The following is a 20,128-nucleotide window of genomic DNA, read 5'->3' on the forward strand; positions in this document are numbered from 1 at the left end:
ATTAATTTAATTAGGCGTGGATTTTGCGTTGGTGTCACGACTTAGTTAAACACTGGGGAGCGGGATGGACTCCGCGGGGGCGGGGCTAAGAGGAGACCGACAAGTGCGCTGCGGGAGTGGGTCTGGTTTCTGCACTGGGTGTTGGACCCTGCAGCCTCGTCCGCTCTGGGGTTCTGCGCGGAAGCTCGGCCTCCCGTTGCTGACCCCTGGTCTCTGCCCTGCATCCGAGTCTCGCATCCCTAACCTGCCGCGCTGGGTCCCGCAGATCCACCGCTCCGCGTCAGGCGTCATCCTGGCTTCTCAAGCCTGCCCCGAGTCAGGGTTCTCTGCAGCTTCTCGACCCGTACACTTCCTTTTAGGAGCTTCCCGGCCCGAAGCCAGGCTATGCCTGGCTCCTCACCAAGCTCCTCGCCCCGGTAGATGTAATTCACCCTACGACCCCAGTCCTCTACGGGCAGATCCCGCTTGAAGGGCCCGGTCGATTTAACATGTTTCCTGAGCAGCTGTTCCCTGACAGATCCCATTTTAAAGTGTTTCCTTAGCTTCTGGTCAAGGACAGTTCGACTTCGTTTTCTCTCTGAGGTCCCAGGACTCGACCTCTCCTACGACTCCTTGCACCGGGACCCCTCCCACAAAGAACGACCCGGGCTTTTTTCCCCCCGCATCCTGGGAAACATTCTAGTTGTTTTCCTGATTTTGAAAAACAAAATAAAAACAACCATATTAAGTTTGAGCTTCGCTACTTTTGTTTGTCGTGGACTGTTCAAAAATAGATGCTCTTGGAAAGAAAGATTCCCCCCATACGATTTAAATTTTTAAAATTATATTTTTGGGCTGTTTTCATGGAAACCATTTGTTATATGGGAGGAACATCTATATTACCGAGTCATTTGTCTGTATTTCAGGACAAGGCTTGCTGTACAAATGCCTGTTTATAGCCACAAAAGAATATGTACTCAGGAAGGCTACATTTACTTGAATGTGTAACAAATATGCTGTTTCGGGGACGTTTTTAAATACATTAAATATTAATACAGTTAAAAATAATTGTTCATTATCTTGGATCTCATACTATTAGTAAAAATAAAAGCAATTACACATTAGGATGCATATATTCTACCTAAAAGGAACAAAATGAACTTAGTTGATAATTTGAGAAGTTGGATCAAAACCACCTGAAACATTTGTAAAAAGAAAACACTATTATAATTTGATATATAAGGGTTTTCTCAAATGTATGTAATTAGAGACTATATATAACTTTGTTATTCCACAATAATCCTTGGATTAAAATGCTCGCATTTGGTGAATTTAAGAAATATGAAAATCATGTTTTTTAGAAATCGTTTTTAGGTATTTATGATTATAGGAGCATTTGCTTTTGTTACTCCAGAAGAGTCTCAAATTCTCATCCTTTCCAAAGTTATATGAATTTAGAAACAATTTCACATTGAGTTTTGGTCTACTATCTGTAATAACATTAATTTTGATACTATCAGAGGGGAATAATCATAGAAATGTTATCCTTTATGAAACTCAGTTTTTAGGATTATTTAGCATAATAACCAGTAATGGACTCAGTTAAATGGATATGGTGTTTCAAGAGATCTCAAGTGAAGGTGTTAAATACCTATTCACAAACAGCTCCAAAATAACTTCTATTGGAAGTCTGATAAGGGATCCGGAGATCCTGCAGTTACTGCTTTGTCCTTTTAAGTAGATGACTTTTGAGTTTGAACTCATATTCCAAAACATAAATGAGAAGGCTCAGATACAACCGTTGTTTAATTGAAACCAATATATTTCCCATGATCACAGTTTATTGGTTCATTTTAAGTTACAAATGGTAATGCTGACATCAGAGTGATGAGAAGTCTTCAGTATCTGAGCACAGTTTCTTACCAGCCTAAATGAAGTTTAATTTTTTAAAAATCCAACGTTTTATAATCATGTATTAGTATGTGCAATGAAGTTCTAATGACGTTATTTCACTGAACAGCAAACATTTTCTGGAGGCAGGATTTTTCAAAATGCAGCGTAGGAAAAAAATCATTGAGGGTGAAGCTCAGCTGACAGCCTGTGGACAGATATACAGACTCCAATAAAATTCGGAACCCCAAGGATTCCCCAGATCTTGAATTATTTAAAATAAATATGCAGTGTTGCAGATAAGTTTTAAAACCATCCCTCATGACTGGCTAATTACATACAGTTATTTATGAGAAAGAAATGCATTGTGGTGGTGATTTTCCCCATCTGATATCTGCAGAAAACTGTTAGCTTGATTATGTTGTAATAGTTGTGAATGAATTGGTTCTTATAGTGGCCCCAAAGCAAGGCTAACAGTTGATGTGCCTCATTAGCTTTGTTTACTTAAATAAAAATGATTGTCATACCAGGACAAGTAAGTAATATAGAATGAGTAATAGAAAATGCCAGATTGCTTTAATTTACATTGATTTAAATTTTAAAATCTCCAAAACAAACTTCTTCTTCCCCCATCAGGCAGATTTCTCCTGTTTCTCCACCAACCAGTTACTTGAGTCTTAGAAACTAATTTGCACCCACCCTGTGAGTGCCTTCACCTTCAGGGCAGAAGAAACATCGACTTTTAATGTATTTTTGCAAATAAATCATTGCAATTTAATCACACACGACTCTATACAGGCACACTCCCATGATTTATTATTGTTGGGCGAGTTTCCCCCTCCCCCAGCAGGAGATGACCAATTTTAGTATGTGTAGGCGTCTTAACATAACTTTCTACGAAGCTGATTTGTTTCCTGATTATCTGTGACGATAGAGGCAATCACTCAGGCGATTACATTCTTCAGTCCCACCTTTATTGCTTTTGAGAACAAGAAAATCCAATTATACACGCACGCAAAAGAAACACTAAACAAAAAATTGGCGTGGTGACAATCGACTTCCTCGGCGTTCTCACCTCTGGCAGCCTGCATCGATGCACTCGACAGATCAGCTGCGGCTGCCTGGCGCGGGAACCCGGAAGGCGCTGCGCTTGAACTGAGGCAAGTTCCGAGGCCGCCGGCGGCGCGGGGTCTGAGGAGGTTTCTGGGCCGACTCGGCACGGCAGGGGCGAGCCCCAGGCCCAGACCCAGGTGATGCCGGTGTCCCGGGCCCGGGGGCGACCCCCGAGGCCTGCTGGGGCTTGAGGCTGCGTGGGGCTGGCGCGGCCGGGGCGCGGAGCGGAGGCCGGGACTTGGAGGAAGGCCGGGGCGGGGAGCCGAGGTCGGGGCGGGTGCAGAGGTGGGGCGGGGCGGTAGGGTTCGGGTGGCTAAGGCAGCGGGCAGAGGCCTTCTCGCCCCCCTCTCCCCGACCTCGGCCTCCCGCCCTCTAACCCCTGCCTCCTTTCCCGGCCTCCGGCAACCTCCTGCGGGACGTAGGGATACGCGCCCCCCAGGGCCTGCGGGTGTCCGCGGCTGTGGGCTGGGGCCACGTGACAGCCATGCTGCCCTTGAACTGCTGCTTTTGTGGGCATTGATCGTGTCCACAGTGCACGTTGCCTGATCTTCATTCCGGGTGACTGTAGGGTCACTTCTCGCTCACATGCTGTATTTACATATCGTTATTTTTTTGGCACTGGAGATTGAGCCCAGGGGTGCTTAACGCCTGAGCCTCATCGCCAGCCATTTTTTGTTTTATTTTGAGACAGGGTCTCGCCAAGTTGCCAAGGCTATCCTCGAACTTGTGACCTCCTGGCTCAGCGTCCCGGGGTGCAGGGGTGCCAGGTGTGGGCCTTGCGCCTGGCTAGACTTTGTATTTTTAAACACAGACCGGAAACCTAAGGAAAAATATGTTTTTAAATTTCCAGAAATAGTAGTAACCCAGTTGTGTTCCACTTAATCAGGTGGTAGGTAGTTAAATTCAATTGTCTAGTGCTGTCACAGGAAAGTATTCGAGTTGTCATTTTTGAGCTTAGATGTGAAGGCTCCAAGAGAAGAATTGGAGGAGATGTGACAGGTGTAACCTTGTGGGGAAATGAGGTATCCTTTGAGAGCTTCTCTAGTCTTAAAGTCTATAAATATTCACTCTCTTTGCAGACAGAGGAGATTTCTTGCTAAGTGGTAGCACTTTATTGCCGTGTTTTGTTCAATAAGAGGGCTAAAATGTCTGAAACTGAAAGAGACAAAGGCACCTGGCACCTGTCTGTTAACTGGCCTCCACTAGTCCCAGAATACTCTGTGTGCGGGGCTGTTACAAATTGGAGAATTTCTACAATAGGATCTTTGGGATGGATTCATAAGTATATTTTCTGCTTTCATTTTCGAACCATTGGAGGAATTCCTCTTTAAAATAAAAAAGGCACTAATCTAGGAATTTTTGCTTGCCATAGGAGGAGAGCTTGGGCAGCATTATCCCTTTTGAAGATTTTCTTCCTTAGGACCAAATTTTACATCTGTTCTTCCATTGCTTTTTCCTGGTTCTGAACATGTTTGTGAACTTCTTTGTATGCTAGTTTCAGCCCATCTTAACTTTTTTTTTTTTTTTTAAACCTCTTTGAGGTGGATTGATTTCCCACTGAGAGGACTGATCTTTTTCCTTTCTTTTTTTTTTTTCTTATGGTATAGTCAGGATCAAAGATTATGGCTTGATATACTAATGAATGAGTGAGTGGTAGAGAAGGACTTATAAATTGCCATATCGTAGAAAATTTTAAATATTTTTTTTAGTTGGAGATGGACACACAATATCTTTATTTATTTGTATTTGGTGCTGAGGATCGAACCTTATACATGCCAGGCAAGTGCACTACCACTGAGCTCCAGCCCAGCGCAGTCCTTGAAACTCTTGTTTCTCAAACCGATTGCCTATTTTCTGAAAAAAAAAATAACTGCTTCTTGTTCACTTATTAGTAACAGAACCATCTTTGTGTATGCCTTTCAGTTCTCTCTGGTTTATTTATTTGTTTTTTGGTGGTACTGGGAATTGAACCCTGGCAAAAGGTGGGCAAGCCCTCTACAACTGAGCTACATTCCCAGTGCTTTTTAAAACAATATTTTTGAGAGAGGGTCTTTTTAAGTTGCCCAGGCTGATCTTGGACTTGTGATCACATTGCCTTCACCTCTTAAATCTCTGGAATTATGGGCCTGTGCCACCAGTTGGCTAGATGTCTTTTCTTGAATGACCATGTCTTTCAATCTTTCACATTTTCAATCACAACTTTATGAGAAAATACATTTGTAAACTGTTGCTAAGGTAATTTTGTAAGTTATTCTGTAGTCATCATTTGTTCTGACGTCATTTCTGTATTAGGAGGAGTTGGGTGATATTTGTTATCATGAGGCTAAAACTAGGAAGAACTAGAGAACAGAAAACCAAGAGTTGTAGGAGTTTGGTCCCTGTGTTTTTTCTCCACTTACAGATAAATTGAACATTGTCAGCTTGTGGAAAGCTGAAAATCTGTGATATGTTCATCCTTATCTTTACCATAAAGACCTGTTAATGTCTCTTCATTCATTGCATCTTATCAGTGGTGTTACATATGAAGAGTTCTTCCTCACTAGGACTTTGTAATGTAAGTCAATCGCCAGGACTTGAATGAGCAAGAGTATTCAGTTATATGCTAATGATATGGGAAGCTAGGAGTAAGTATGCATTTAGAGTATAAGTAGGAACTCAGTACCTGTCATTTATAAAGTCCATTTGGGATCCACCTCAGACTTGCTTTTAGTGTTCCCTTTCTTTTCTGAATAAGTGAAGTTAGCTGCCATTTCTGGCTTTATAAGCTGCCTTTTTTCTCTTACTGAGGTTCATTATACTGCAGTGTAATTTTTCTGAGATATAAATGAGTCACTTGAATACTACTTCTAGTTTTGTGACAGTGGAATTTCATCCAATGTGTATTTTGTTCCACTAAGGAAGTATCTTCGTATCTTCTGTTAACTTTTCTGGATTAAAGGTAGTCGCCCTGTCTCTGTTATGGATGAGCTACATAATTTATAATTAGAACAAATGAATCTAACTCACCTTCTCTTGATTTTTTTTGGGGGGGAGGGGGTATCAGCAAGATATTTATCTGGATGTTTTTCTTTACTTTTTTTCTACTTCATGTCTATGCAGGGACTTAATAAGTAGGATGCAATGAAGAATGTGATGACTGTAGGTGACTTAGAACAGTTTTCTCAAACTCTTTAGTCTTAGGATCCTTTTATAGGCTCAAAAAATTGTTGAGAATTTCAGGAAGTTTCATTTATTTGGTAATATCTTTAATACGTACTTTGATAGTAATTAAAAAAATTTTTTGAAATGTTTTTCAATTAAAATAATAAACCCAGGGCTGGGCATATAGCTCAGTTGGTTGAGTGCTTGCCTTGCATGCACAAGGCCCTGGGTTCAATCCCTACCACCCAAAAATAAAAGTAAATAAAATAATAAACCTACTACATTGTAATATTTGATATGAAAAATAGCTATTTTTAAAGCAAAACATAATAAGAAAAATGGTATTACTTTCCATTTCTGCAAATCTCTAGTGTCTGGCTTTATAGAAGACAGCTGGATTATTGTATCTGCTTCTGCATTCAATCTATTGAAATCAGTTGCCTTTAAAAAAAATTGTTTTCTTTAGTTGTTGATAGAACTCTATTTTACTTATTTTTATGCAGTGCTAAAAATTGAACCCAGGGTCTCACATGTGCTAGGCAAGTGCTCTACCACTGAGCTGTGACCCCAGGCCAGATAAGTTGCTTTGACTGAAGTTTATGAAGAAAATCCAGCTTCACACAGATATGTTGTTGGAAAAGATAAGTGTTTTCATAGCCTTTTCAGATAACTGCTTTTTTTTTGACACTACCACAAACCTTGACACAGGGTTGGTTATAATGTGGCATTTTAAACAGCATCAATGAACTTTTCTTGCTCTGGTATGTTAACATTTACGGTTTTTGTCCTGCACTATGAATGAATCTTTCCTATGCATGCTTTTGCTACAGGGCCTGGACAGTTGGAAGATACTGGTTCACTGAGTTAGGTATATCTTTCAAATGTTGACACCCTTTATTGTATCATATTTGTTAACATCACTGTGAATCTTGTAAGAGAAATCTAACTTGGGAAGTCTTTATTCTCATAGAGGCAGATATAAATTATCCAAAATTCATAGTTTTGTTTGAGAGCTTGAATTTCATTCTTGGCAACAAATACTTTTCCTTGCAGTGAAAGGCTGTCTTCATTCATGTTTGAGAAAAAGTTTGCCAAACAATGAAGTCTGAATAATTTGTCAGTTGTTTAACAAAATAGTGTTGCATAATGAAAGCAGCTAGTTGGGCTTGCAATTCAGATGCGTAAGTATCCCTTCTTGAGACAGTTACTTACCATTCATTCTTCCAGGTATGATAAAATTAAGTGTATTTCCCATTTCATCACACAGAATGAAAAAGATGTATACTCAAGAATTCAATGTAATAAAATTAACGATTTGTACTCTTTCACCAAGGACATTCTTAATTGAAATTGCCCTTCCTTTCCTTTCTTTTTTACTGTGATTGTGTGGCAGTGAATGGACTGACTACAGTCTGGTGTGATGCCTCTGCCCTGATTTGTACTAAGATGTCAGTGGTTTTGTTCACCTTCAGTGTAAAAGTTAAACAGTGTTAAAATGAAAACAGCTTTGGACTCTTGGAGCCCTGAAAGGGTTGGTAGGAATCCAAGGGTCTTCAGGCCCCATTTTGAGAGTTGCTACTTCACTAGAACATAAGCCCCTTGAGGGCAAGGACTTGGGTATCTTGTTTACTGATGTGCTCCTTAAATCTGAGTCTGCCATCTTCCTGGCTGTTTTCCCTGTCTTCAGTGTTAGATCACTTGCATTCTCAATCTGCATTGTCTTTGTTTAGTTTACCCTCTCCTTTTGGTGGAGCATATTGTTGAGTAATTTCCTGAAGAAAGGTGAGTGTAAGGTGTAATTTTGAGACTTTGTATGTCAAAAAAATGCCTTTATTCTAAACTCATACTGAACCAATGATTTGACTAGATAAAGATTCTAGGTTAAAACTTATTTTCTTTTATTGTTTTGTTGAGTTTCCATTGTGGCTGTTAAAAGCCCAATGCTTTTTATTATATCTGCCCCTCCCTCAACCCCCACTCTTTTTCTGTTTGGAAATTTCTGGTATGTTCTCTGTTTCCTGGTGTCTGAATTTTCTTTTTCTTTATGTGGTGCTGGAGAGTGAACCCAGGGCCTCATGCATACTAAACAAGCCCTCTACCACTGAGCCACATACAGCCTGGTATATGAATTTTTTATAAGATATGCCTTGTGTATGTCTTTTTGAAAAATTCATTGTTTCAGGGACTTAGGGCAGTGCATAGCTTTCAGTTCTGGGAATTCTATGGATTTAGTTTTTGGATAGTCTCTTTTCCCTGTTATTTTTTATGGACTGAATATCAGTTAGGTATTGGACCTCACAGATTGACCCCCCCCACCCTTTGTTTATCGTTTAAGTCAAGTGTTCTGTGAATGGTCTGCCTTCTGCCTATTCTTGTTCACAGGGTCATCTTATATGTTTCTGAGGATATTGATTGTAATTTTTGTTCTTGAAGTTTTTTTTTTCTTCACAGTCTTCTATTTTCGTTTCTTCTTCTTCCTTTTTTTTTTTTTTTTTTTTTTTTGGTACTGGGGATTAAACCTATTGTTGCTTAACCACTGAGCCACATCCCAAGCCCTTTTTATTTTTTATTTTGAGACAGGGTCTTGCTAAGTTTCTGAGGCTGGCTTTGAACGTGCAATCCTCCTGCCTCAGCTTCCAGAACCACTAACCACTGCGATTATAGGTTTATCCTATAATCTAGTTTTTGCTCAGCTTGTTTTTTGTCTTTTATTTATTTTTTATTTTTGGTGCTGGGGATTGAACCCTGGGCCTTGTACAAACTACTTATACTTTCTATCATCAAGCTATACTGCCAGCCTTTGTCTTTTATAATAATGGTTTTCCTTACTTGTATGGTTCTCTTTTGTTGTATATTCACTAAAAAGTTACAGAAAAAGAGTTTACAGAAAAATCTTAAGGTTTGGACTTTGTATCTGTGGGCTGTGTTATAGAGTTATTGAATTAGGGCTTGGTATTTTCTTCTGGGGTATTTTCTTCCTTATGCACTTATGTATCTTGAGTTAGGGATTGCTGAGTTTTTGCAGAAAAGAATGCTCTAGTTTTGCTCCCAGGATGCCCTAGCTTCAGGGTTCTCATCCAGGCTGCAGAGGGCTGTGGCTTTTCCCATCAGGTGCAGGCTTTCCTGAGTATAACTTTTTTAGTTTGGCATCATTCTGACCTTTTTACTGAGCCCTTTGACCTGTTGCTACATTGGCCTCCTTCAAAAAACAAAGAAACAAAAAACAAATAAACAAAACTGTCCTCAACTGCTGGAGTTTGGGGGAAGAGCAGTCACCTGGCTGGGTAGAAAAGGGAGGAAATCTAGGGAGCTATTTCTTTTACAGAAGTTGAGTCAGTTCCCCTGTTTTTAGCTTAATGACTCATTGTGCCTGTTGGGGTATATGGTGTCTCAAATTCCCATTCTTTCTAAATCTTGCTATGTGAATTGGCTTTTTTCTTGTTGGAATTCTCTGCAGTTGCTTGGTATTCAGCTTTCTTAACTCTCAATCCTCCATCTGTTTTTCATTTGCTAAAAATTTGTTGACACGTCTTGTCTACTGTTCCTGTTGTTTTCTCTTCTAGTCTCTTTATCCTTGTGAATTTGTACTTTTTAATTTCTTTAGTCTTATTCCAGTTATTTTTTAAAACAAGATTGTAAGAAGGTAATGCAAAGTTACCTTAATTTAAACAGTTATTCATGGGTAAAGAAAGTTCTTGAGTTCCTAAAGGTGAAAACACAAAAAAAGAAAGGTAAAGCCAAGAAATAAGAAAACTTAGATTACTATAACCTCTCAGTGGTGGTAATAATAATGACTGATATTTGAAAATATGTACATACATACATGGGTATGTAGATATCATGTGTAATGTATATATGGATATATATTATGTATAAATGGATATGTACACATGTTTAAATATATGTAGATATATGCTAGCTGGGTATGGTGGCTCATGCCTGTAATGCCAGGGACTTAGAGGCTGAGGCAGGAGGATTGCATGTTCTAGACCAGCCTTAGCAAGTTAGTGAGATTCTCAACAACTTAGTGAGACCTTGTCTCAAAAAAGAAAAGAAGAAGAAAAAAAAAAAAGGACTGGAGGTGTGGAGATGTAGCTCAGTGATAAGGTGTCCCTGGGTTTCTTAGTAAAAAAGAAAAAAGTAGGTATATACTTTATGAATGTCTGTACATATTTATGAATGTCTGTACATATTTATGAATGTATGTACCTATTTACATTCTACATATGTCTAATTTCATAATCATGTCATTTTAGAGCTGGAAAGGATTACAGTGATCTCTTAACTGAAATCAGTTTCATGTTTCAGCGAGGAAACGGGCTTATTAGTGACTAAAAATTTTAAAATCAAGTTTTCTCAATGTTTTGTTAAGTTGTAAACAGTAAGACCTCAGCTAACTTGAGGTTCAGAGCTACATATAAAATTCTTAATTGTGGCTCAAGGTAAATAGCTTAAAGTTTTGAATTAGTCCTAACAAGTATTTCTATTAGTATTGCATTGGGATCATGGAGGGCTGGCTCCTCTGATGATCTTGAGAACAAGTAGTAATTTAATACTTTACTTTGTTGTTTAAAGTAATGACATTTAACTTATTTTGAATACATATTGAAGGAAGATGTGAACTTTTGTTTATCTGATCTAAACCATTACATATATGGATCCTGCTTTTTTTTTTTTTTTTTTTAAACCAGGGGTGCTTAATGACTGAAACATATTCTCAGCCCTTTTTATTTTTGGGACAGGGTCTCTCTTAAGTTGCGGAGGATGGCTTTGAACTTGCCGTTCTCCTTGTGGGATTATAGGCATGCACCACTGCGCCTGTCTGGATCCTGCTAGAGAATTAAATTAAGACAGGTAAACTACTCATTAGCTGAGTTAATTACTAAGTACAAAATTTTAGGTTCTAATTTTGTTTTTTCTCTATATACTAAATATATAAACATTAATTGTATAGAAATAGATTTCAAAAAAGAAAAACATGAAACATTATATTTCATCACTTAAATATTACCAATTTTTATTCTTATTCATATGTACATTTTCTTATAGTCCACACAGATGAAATAATGCAAATCTTCATGAATATATCATTCTCTAAAATATCTTCCAAATATATTTCAAAAGTACAATTCGGCTGGCTATCAAACAGCCACTAACATTTTAAAGGCTTTTTATAAATTGTTTAATAACTTCCTAAAGGATTTATAACACTGCTCTGTCTATATACTAGCAATATGTGAAGAGTTGATTGACTTCACAATAATTTCACCAGCTTTGGCACATCAGTTAAAATTTCCTCAGATTTCACAAGTGAATTGATTACAGTGCATTAGTGAAGACTGATGAGGTCCATTTAAAAATGTAGAATTCTCAGAAAAAAATTTGACTGTAAGGTACTCAAGTATCTTGTCTTCAGGGAAGGCAAAAAGTAGGGAGTAGGTGGTCAGTTACCAAACAATGTCATATTTAATGATAAATGCAACTTACAATATCATAAAATTGATATAATGAACTGTTTTCAGGATTGACTCTTGAGAAACATTAGAAAAAAATATGAGGAAAATTTATTTATTTATTTGATATGGGGGTTTGAACTAGGGGTGCTTTACCTCTGATCTACATCTCCAGATCTAATTATTTATTTATTTTAAAGACAATTTAAAAAAAATATGTAGTTTTTAGTTATAGGTGGACACAATGTCTTTATTTTACTTTATGTGGTGCTGAAGATTGAACGCAGTGCCTCATGCATGCTAGGCGCACCCTCTACCTCTGAGTCTCAACCCCAGCTCACTATTTTTTATTTGGAGATAGAGTCTTGTTAAGTTGCTGAGGCTGGCCTCGAACTTGTGGTACTCCTGCCTCAGCCTCCCCAGTTGTTGAGATTGCAGGCATGTACCACCATGCCCATCTAGTGGTGTTATGGTTTGGATGTGAGGTATCCCCCAAGAGCTCACCTGGGAGACAATGCAAGAAGGTTCAGAGAACTGAGTGGGTTACAAGAGCTTTTACCTGAACAGTGAATTAATCACCTGATGGGATTAATTGAGCAGTAACTGAAGGCAGGTGGGGTGTGGATAGAGCACGTGGGATATTACATGTATGGCTTTGGGTTATATATTTGTATCTGGCAAGTGACAATCTCTCTGCTTCTTGATCATCATGTGAGCTGCTTCCCTCTGCCAAACTCTTCCGCCTGTGATGGAGCTGGCTGTATATTAACTGAGATCTCTAACACTGTGAGCCCTTAAATAAACTTTTCCTCCTCTACAATTGTTCTGGTTGGGTTTTTAAGTCACAGCAGCAAAAAAGCTGACAAGTAGCAGATTTGAATTGTTTGAAAATTATAAAAGGAGTTCATTGATGTCCTAGAAGATTATATTAGACATTTTTCTTGTGTCTTGTTAAGAAGCCATGCACATTTAAAATTTTTTCTCAAATATGTCTTTAAAATTTTTTACAAAGTAGGTGGAGTAAGGTGATGCACATCTGTAATCCTAGCATCTTGTGAGACTGAGGCCTTAGGCCTGCAAATTTAAGGCCAGCCTAAGAAACTTAGCAAATCCCCATCTCAAAGTTAAAAAAAAGGACTAGGGATGTGGCTAAACACCCCTGGATTTAATCCCAGGTACCAATTTTTTTTTTTTTTTTAAATAAAGTATTCATGGCACAAGCCTGTAGTCCCAGCTGCACAAGAGGCTGAGGTAGAAGGATTGCTTGAGCCCAGGAGTTCAAGAACCAGCCTGGGCAACATAGTGAGAACATGTTTAAAAATTTTGTTTTATTTTTAAAGAGTTGTATAAAAACTTGTATGTTGAATTTTGCTTATTGTGCGCCTATGTTAGAAATAATTTTCTTTGAATTTAAGCTTATAGAAATGGGACGCCGGTCTTCAGATACCGAAGAGGAGAGCAGAAGCAAGAGAAAAAAGAAACACCGTAGACGTTCATCTTCAAGCAGTTCGTCAGACAGTAGAACTTATAGCAGAAAGAAAGGAGGAAGGAAATCAAGATCAAAGTCAAGATCATGGTCGAGAGACCTTCAGCCACGCTCACATTCTTATGATAGAAGGTGATTTTCATCATTTTTATTTATACGGTAATGAGGGCAACTTTGTTTTTTTTTGTACTGGGGATTGATCCCAAGGGTGCTGCTCTACCACTGATTATATCCCTAATCCTTTCTTTTTTTTTTTTTTTTTTTTGAGACAGGGTCTTGCTGAGTTGCTCAGGCTGGCCTTGAACTTGTTATCTTCCTGCCTCAGCATCCTGAATTGCTGAGATTACAGGCAGTGCCACTGTGTCTGGCGAGATTGACATTCCTTAATGTTCATGTTTGTTTATTTTTAATTTTGTTGGATAAAATATTTTTCTTTTAATAGTTACATATTTATGAGGGTGAAATCATAACTCAAAAGGTTTTTTAAAATCAGCTCTAATAGTGTCTCTGGCTTTCCTGTTCTTCCTGTATTCTTTTTTTAAAAAAAAAATATTTACTTTTTAGTTTTAGGTGGACACAATGTCTTTATTTTAGATTCATGTGGTGCTAAGGATCTAACCCAGTGCCTTGCATGCTAGGCGAGCACTGTACCACTGAGCCACGACCCAGCCCTCTTCCTAAATCTTTATGGGCAAGTAGATATAGTCCATGTACCTTATTATCTGATATTTGGAAAGATAGTTTGCTACTTACAACCCATAATGCCTTAGTTAGTAGCTTATCAGATTCCTCCATTTTGAACCAGTCATCTGACTGTACAAGAGAAGTACCTTTTAATTTATTTGCTTCAGGGACAGAGGGAGACAGTAAAGATGAGATGACCCTTTAGAATCTAGATTTCTCTCTAATTCCTATAACAAATACTTTTTATAGGGATGATATTTGACTTTATTTCAGACGCAGACATCGGTCAAGCAGTAGCTCTTCTTACGGCTCTAGAAGAAAAAGAAGTAGAAGTCGTTCAAGGGGTCGAGGGAAATCTTACAGAATCCAGAGATCTAGATCAAAAAGCAGAACAAGAAGGTATATTTTATTGCTGTTCCCAAATCAATGACTTTAAGCAACTCTCATTTATTTTCATTATTTTTACAATTTTAACTGACCTCAGCTGGCAGTTCTTCTGCTTGTCTCACCTGGAGCCACTCATGCAGTTGTCATTATCTGATGACAAGGACAGCATCTGATGGCTTGATTGGAACTGGGTGGTCTGGTGTAACTCTACTGTATACCTGGCATTTGGTTCTGGCTCTTGGTCGGGATGCGTGTAGCTTCTCATTCTCTGGTAGGCTAGTTGGCTTTTTCCTGTTATAGTGGGCGCATTCAAGAGTGTAATAGCTGAATCCATAGAATCTAGTTAGGTCTAACCTCAGAAATGATATGATATTTTATGGCCTGAATATTTGTGTCCTCCAGAAATCATTTACTGACGATCCACCTTCTATTGTGACTGTCTTTGGAGATATAGCTTTTGTGAAGGTCAGGTTATTTGTGGTTGTAATGTTTGGACCTTAATCTGATAGGGCTGATGGCCTTGTAAAGAAGAGGAAGAGAGAGAGCATTCTCTATGTCCTCAGAGGAGGCTATGTAAGGATATGGAGGAAAGGCTGCTGTTCACAAGACAGATGGCATCTGGATCTTGGAATTCTGTCCTGTAAAACTAAGAAAATAAATTTCTTTTATTTAAGATACCCAATCTATGGCATTTTGTTACTGCAGCCTGGACAGACTAATGCATGAGGTATCTCTCCTCCTGCATTTGGTAGCCTTGCTCACTCAGTGGCGAAACAGAGAACAAAGTACTTGAAGAGTTTGTTCATTGCCATCAGTGGTAGAAAATACTCCATAATTGGGTAGGAACTGTGGTATTGAGTGCCTTGGTCAAAGTAGGTGTTTAGAAGTCATTGAAGACTTTTGAACAGGAGAATGTTGGGATAAAAAAAGGATAAAAGCAGTATTTTAAAAGGATTAGTATCTAGGACTGGGGAGGTAATTCAGTGGTAGAGTGCTTGCTTAGTATGCCGCCCTGGGCTCAATGTCCAATACTACAAAAAAATAAAAGATGGTTTCCTTTTCTTGGCTTAGTGCTGTTTACTGTTAGGCTCTAATCGGATGTATATTAGCAGCCCAATTTTGTTATCTAGGCATAAAATATTATAATTCTATGAATCTGAAGTTGGATAATAGCAGTAAAGTCCAGATATTTAACTTTACTGACCTTTTATTATTTGGCCTTAATCTCCCCATTTTTTCTAAACATTCTGTGTATAAACCACTTTGTTTTATGTAGCTTTGTTCTCCAGAGTTGCAAGCTTTGTTGATTTGAGCATGCTTCCCCCCCACCCCCGCCAAAAAAAAATGCCATCATCTTTTCTTTGAGAATTCTTTTTACTCTATAATATTAATTAACCCTTACTTCTCTTTTCCTTGAATTCTTTTTTGATTTTTACTTTTTTCCCCCAAGTCAAATTTAACTCACCCTTTTCACATATGTTTCACATATATTTTTTGATTTGAAACAATGAGTATTATGTTTTTGTTATGCTCATTTTAGAAACTCTTGTAGAGGACTCTCTCTTCTAGGGGACTCTTTTGTAGGAGATTCTCTTGGTTAATCCCTTGCTCAGTAAAAATGCATTGACTGAACAATTAATTGAGGATTTTAAAGTTAGGTAGGGAACTGTTTTTTTTTTTTTTTTTCCATTAGGAAAGTTTTATTTTATTGATATGTAGAAGCAAGGATTTATTCTGGAGGCACTTATTTGTCTAAATGAGAGACTGATTACCAGAAAGCAGTTTCAGTCAAAATTTCCTATAAGTGGGAACAGAAATAACATTGTTCTTTTTATGTTTATTGTTATTTTTTTAACGTATAGAGTACTTTCAGGTATGCTGCATCAGTAGAATCCAAAAAGCTACTTAATTCCCAGTGTGAGGGTGAGGGTTTTCCCACAGGGAGAGGCTCATGACCTCTGGGAGTGCAGGGGCTGACCTCATTGCTATTTCAGCCTGAAGCTGTATATTGGTTGTTTTCTCAGTAGTCAGTGGAAATTAGCTCTCTCCCTTTGTGGCACAGTGGGCTCACCTGGAAGCTTCCCTGCCCAGGCACCTACCTGCAGTACCTCTGGGGATTGGGAAGTGTAGTCACTTTCTTTTCCTTGACAGTGTAAGGAAGACATTGAGGGGATAGGTGGTGAAGTTGAGCCCACAGTAGATAATCCAGCACACCTGCTATTAAGTTTGTAACTGATGGGCTGTCGTCATTCTGTGTATGAAGAAAATTGATTCAAAATCACTGGTTCTCACCTTCCTGCATTGATATTGTGGTTCATATTTAACTATAATAACTAAATAATCTAGACACACTGAAGAGTCTTATATTTTTGAGAAATTACATTATTCATGCCCTATTACATTATTTTTGGAAAATTATTTAGATATTTGTTTGTTTTGTGGTGCTGGGGATTGAACCCAGGGCCTTGTGCATGCAAGGCAAGTACTCTACTAACTGAGCTATGTCCCCAGCCCAAAAATTTATTTTTCAAAGTGCTTAAACTAAGTGAGTTTCTGGGTTAACCTTAGTTTAACTACTCATTCCTTGAACAGTTTAATCAATGCTTTAATTTAGATATAGAAAATGAAAGTAGTGAATTTTTTAAAGAAAGCATAATATATGATTTTAAATCTGAAGGTGTGTTATCGATCTCTGCTTTTAATAGCAGACAGTGATTTCAGATGAAAAAGTCAAATACTTCCAGAAAACTTTGGTGTTAAGTGTATACAAAATAATTTAAAGATGAAGTGTGCCTAGGGAATGGCAGGAATTGGGAAGTTGAAAGTTTGAAGTTACTGGTTTCTTTGGGTGAGTTATGGAGTTATTGGACAATTGTCCTTTTTAAGATAACTTTTTATGTTCTTGAAGAATTCAAATTGTGACCTGTAACTTCTTTCTCCAATAATGAGAAGCCTCCCCTACTCCACAGTATATTTACTTGCATAATTATAGAATATAGACAGCAGTTTCAGAATTGCTATATATATCACTATGAAAAACAAACTTACAAATTAGACTCCCCCCTGCCTCCCTGCCCCCCCTCCCCATGCCAGGGTTGGAGCCCAGGAACCAGCAACCATTCTACCACTGAACTGCACTCCTGACCTTTAAATAGGTTTTATAGCTCTTTTAATCTGTACCCTAAGGATATACAATTCTGTACCTGGTCCTCACCTGTTTTTTCAATGTGGTTAGTTTCTTCATTTAGAAAGAGTTAAGTTCATTATTTCTGTTTATATTTTCTGTTTATATTTCATTTTTTATGCTGCTAAACTTTTTGATTTTTGTTTCATTATTTTAGTACTTGAAACATTAACATGGTTTCAGAAAATACCACTATATTAGAAGGTGCACCCAGAGAAGTATCACTCCCCCATTTTCCACGTGTTTTGTTTCTACCTTCTCCTCTGTATAACTAGTATTCGTGTCTTATTCTCCCATGTTTTGTTTTAGATGAATGAGCAGCGTCATGTGGCAAATATGACTTTACACTTTGCTTCCTTTTTTTTTTTTGCAGATGTGTATTGGAAATCCACATCAGAATGTAGATTTTACTTTTATAGTTGCTAGTACCCTATCATGTGCTTATGTTGAAGTTTGTTTAGCCACTGCCTAGGTAGATACAGTTAAAATACAGCCATTATTTTTGCAGTTGCCAAAGAGCTTTTGTGAATTAACTAGCACATGAATATTTTTAATTGCTGGGTGTAATCCTCCATGGGAAAGTCCCCAAAATCAATTTTCTGGATCAGAGGTAAGTATGTTTGTAGTTTTGTTAGAAATTGTTGAATTCCTGTCAGTAATGTGAAAGTCTTGTTTTCCCACAGTGTCACCAATAGTATGTGCTGTGATAGTTTTAAATGTTTGCTAATCTGATAAATGAGAAGTGGTATTTTAGGATAGTTTTAATTTTCAATTTTATTTTCATCACAACTGAATTAGAATATCTTTACGTTTAAGGACTGTGTATTGTGTAAGTATGTGTTTGTGTGAATTTTCTGCTAATGTCTTTTGGGTTTTTGGTCTTTTTTTCTTGAGTTTTTAAAAATTTTTTAATTTCCTTATTTTTTTAGTTATAGATGGACACAGTACCCTTATTTTATTTATTTATTTATTTTTTTAGGTGGTGACGGGAATCGAACCCATTGCCTCACACATGCTAGGCAAATGCTCTACCACTGAGCACAACCCCAGCCTCTCATTGAGTTTTCAAGAGTTATTTGTAAGGGATGTTAGCCCTTTAACTATGATGCATAAGGCAATTATTATGGTTTTTCAATTCTTATTTTTAAAAAAAATATCTTTATTCATATGTGGTGTTGAGGATCGAACCCAGGGCCTCGCACGTGCTAGGCAAGCGCTTTACCACTGAGCCCCAGCCCCAGTCTGGTTTTTCAATTCTTTTGACTTTTTTTTTTTTTTTTTGGTATTGGGGATTGAACTCAGGGGCAGTTGACCACTGAGCCACCTCCCCAGCCCTATTTTGAATTTTATTTAGAGAGAGTCTCACTGAGTTGCTTAGTGCCTCGCTTTTTCCTGAGACTGGCTTTGAACTCATGATCCTCCTGTCTCAGCTTCCCCAGCCTCTGGGATTACAGGTGTGCGGCACCATGCCCAGCTTGACTTTTTTAAAGTATTTTTGGTCATGTAAAATCCTTTTTTTTTTTTTGGCACTGGGGATTGAACCTAGGGGTGCTACACCACTGAGCTATATCCCCAATTTTTAAAATTTATTTTGGGTCAGGGCCTTGCTAAGTTTCTAACACTGGCCTTAAATTTATAATCCTCCTACCTCAGCCTCCTGAGTTGATGGGATTACAGGAATGTACCACCAGGCATGGCATCCTTCTTTTATGTGGTCAGATTATATTTTCTTTCATTGTATCTTTCTTTGCATCTAGGGCATACGATATAGATGGTTTTCCTTAAATTCAGGCATAGAGGAATTCACTGATTTTGTTTTCTTTTTGGTATATTTGTTTGGTTTCATTTTTCATTTAAATCCTTTATGTATTTGGATTTATTTTTGTGTGCCCTGTGAGGCATAGATCTGCTTTTCTCATTTTCTCACTGGGTTTTGTCATGTCCCTTTTTATTAAGAAGTCCATCTTTGTTCCATGATTTGTGATAGCCTTTTATAACATTATGCATTTCTGTGTGTGTATGTATCTCATGTGGGTCTATAAGCGTTCTACTGGTCTTGTCCAATCAGTCATAGAACCACACTTAGAATTATGGAGACTTGCTAGTACATTTCTATATTGGGTAGGGATATGCTGTCTCTTCTCTTTTAGCTTTTGTTTTCAATGTATTTCATTTCAACTGTTTGTTTTTTCATATAAACTTTGGTATTAGCCTATCTAGATCTATTACAAAAACTCATTGGTGTTTCTGCTGGGATTTTATCACATTTGTAGATTAAAGTGAACTGACATCTTTACGTGTTGAACTGTAGTATTTCAGAGCAAAGTCTGGAGTTAAAGTTTTCTTCATGTAAAGTTTTTTTTATTTCTTGCTAAGTTTATTCCAAAGTAATTCATCTTCTTAGTGCTACTACACATGGAGTTTTCTGTATGTATAATCTCTAACTAGTTCTTGTTTTTGTATATGAAACCTACAGGACTCATGTTAGTTTTTTATCCTGCTGTGCTACTTAGTTCTTTCATTGTTTCAGTTAGTTTTATTGTTAGTTCTCCAGGGTTTTTCTGTACCCTCTGCAGGTAGAAGTGGTTTTCCTTCCTTCCTAATTCTCATCCTTCTGTTTGTTTTCTCCTGCCTGATTGTCTTGGCTTGTATTCCAGTGCAGTGTTGGATAGCCCTGGAGATGTTATGTGTCCTTTTTTGTGCCTAATCTTTCTGAAAATGTCTGCAGGGTTCCCACTAGGAGATGCACTGGCTCTAGGATAGAAGTGTGTATTTCTGTTGTGTTGAAATAGAGTCCATCACTTCCTCTCC

General features: G+C 37.9%; 1 protein-coding gene across 1 annotated transcript in view; it reads left to right on the plus strand.

The window, feature by feature from the left end:
- Rsrc1 (arginine and serine rich coiled-coil 1) overlaps positions 1 to 20,128 on the plus strand; it is a 393,370-nt gene that overhangs the window by 991 nt on the left and 372,251 nt on the right. The window contains exons 2-3 of the mRNA XM_046431492.1: positions 12,992 to 13,194; positions 14,020 to 14,145. Coding sequence (XP_046287448.1) covers positions 13,001 to 13,194; positions 14,020 to 14,145 — 320 coding nt within the window. The 5' untranslated portion in view covers positions 12,992 to 13,000. The remainder of the gene's footprint in view (positions 1 to 12,991; positions 13,195 to 14,019; positions 14,146 to 20,128) is intronic.

Source organism: Marmota monax, unplaced genomic scaffold, assembly GCF_021218885.2.
Source record: "Marmota monax isolate L192 unplaced genomic scaffold, Marmota_monax_Labrador192_F-V1.1 WCK01_AAM20220418_F8-fsc00022, whole genome shotgun sequence".
Taxonomy (NCBI): Eukaryota; Metazoa; Chordata; class Mammalia; order Rodentia; family Sciuridae; genus Marmota; species Marmota monax.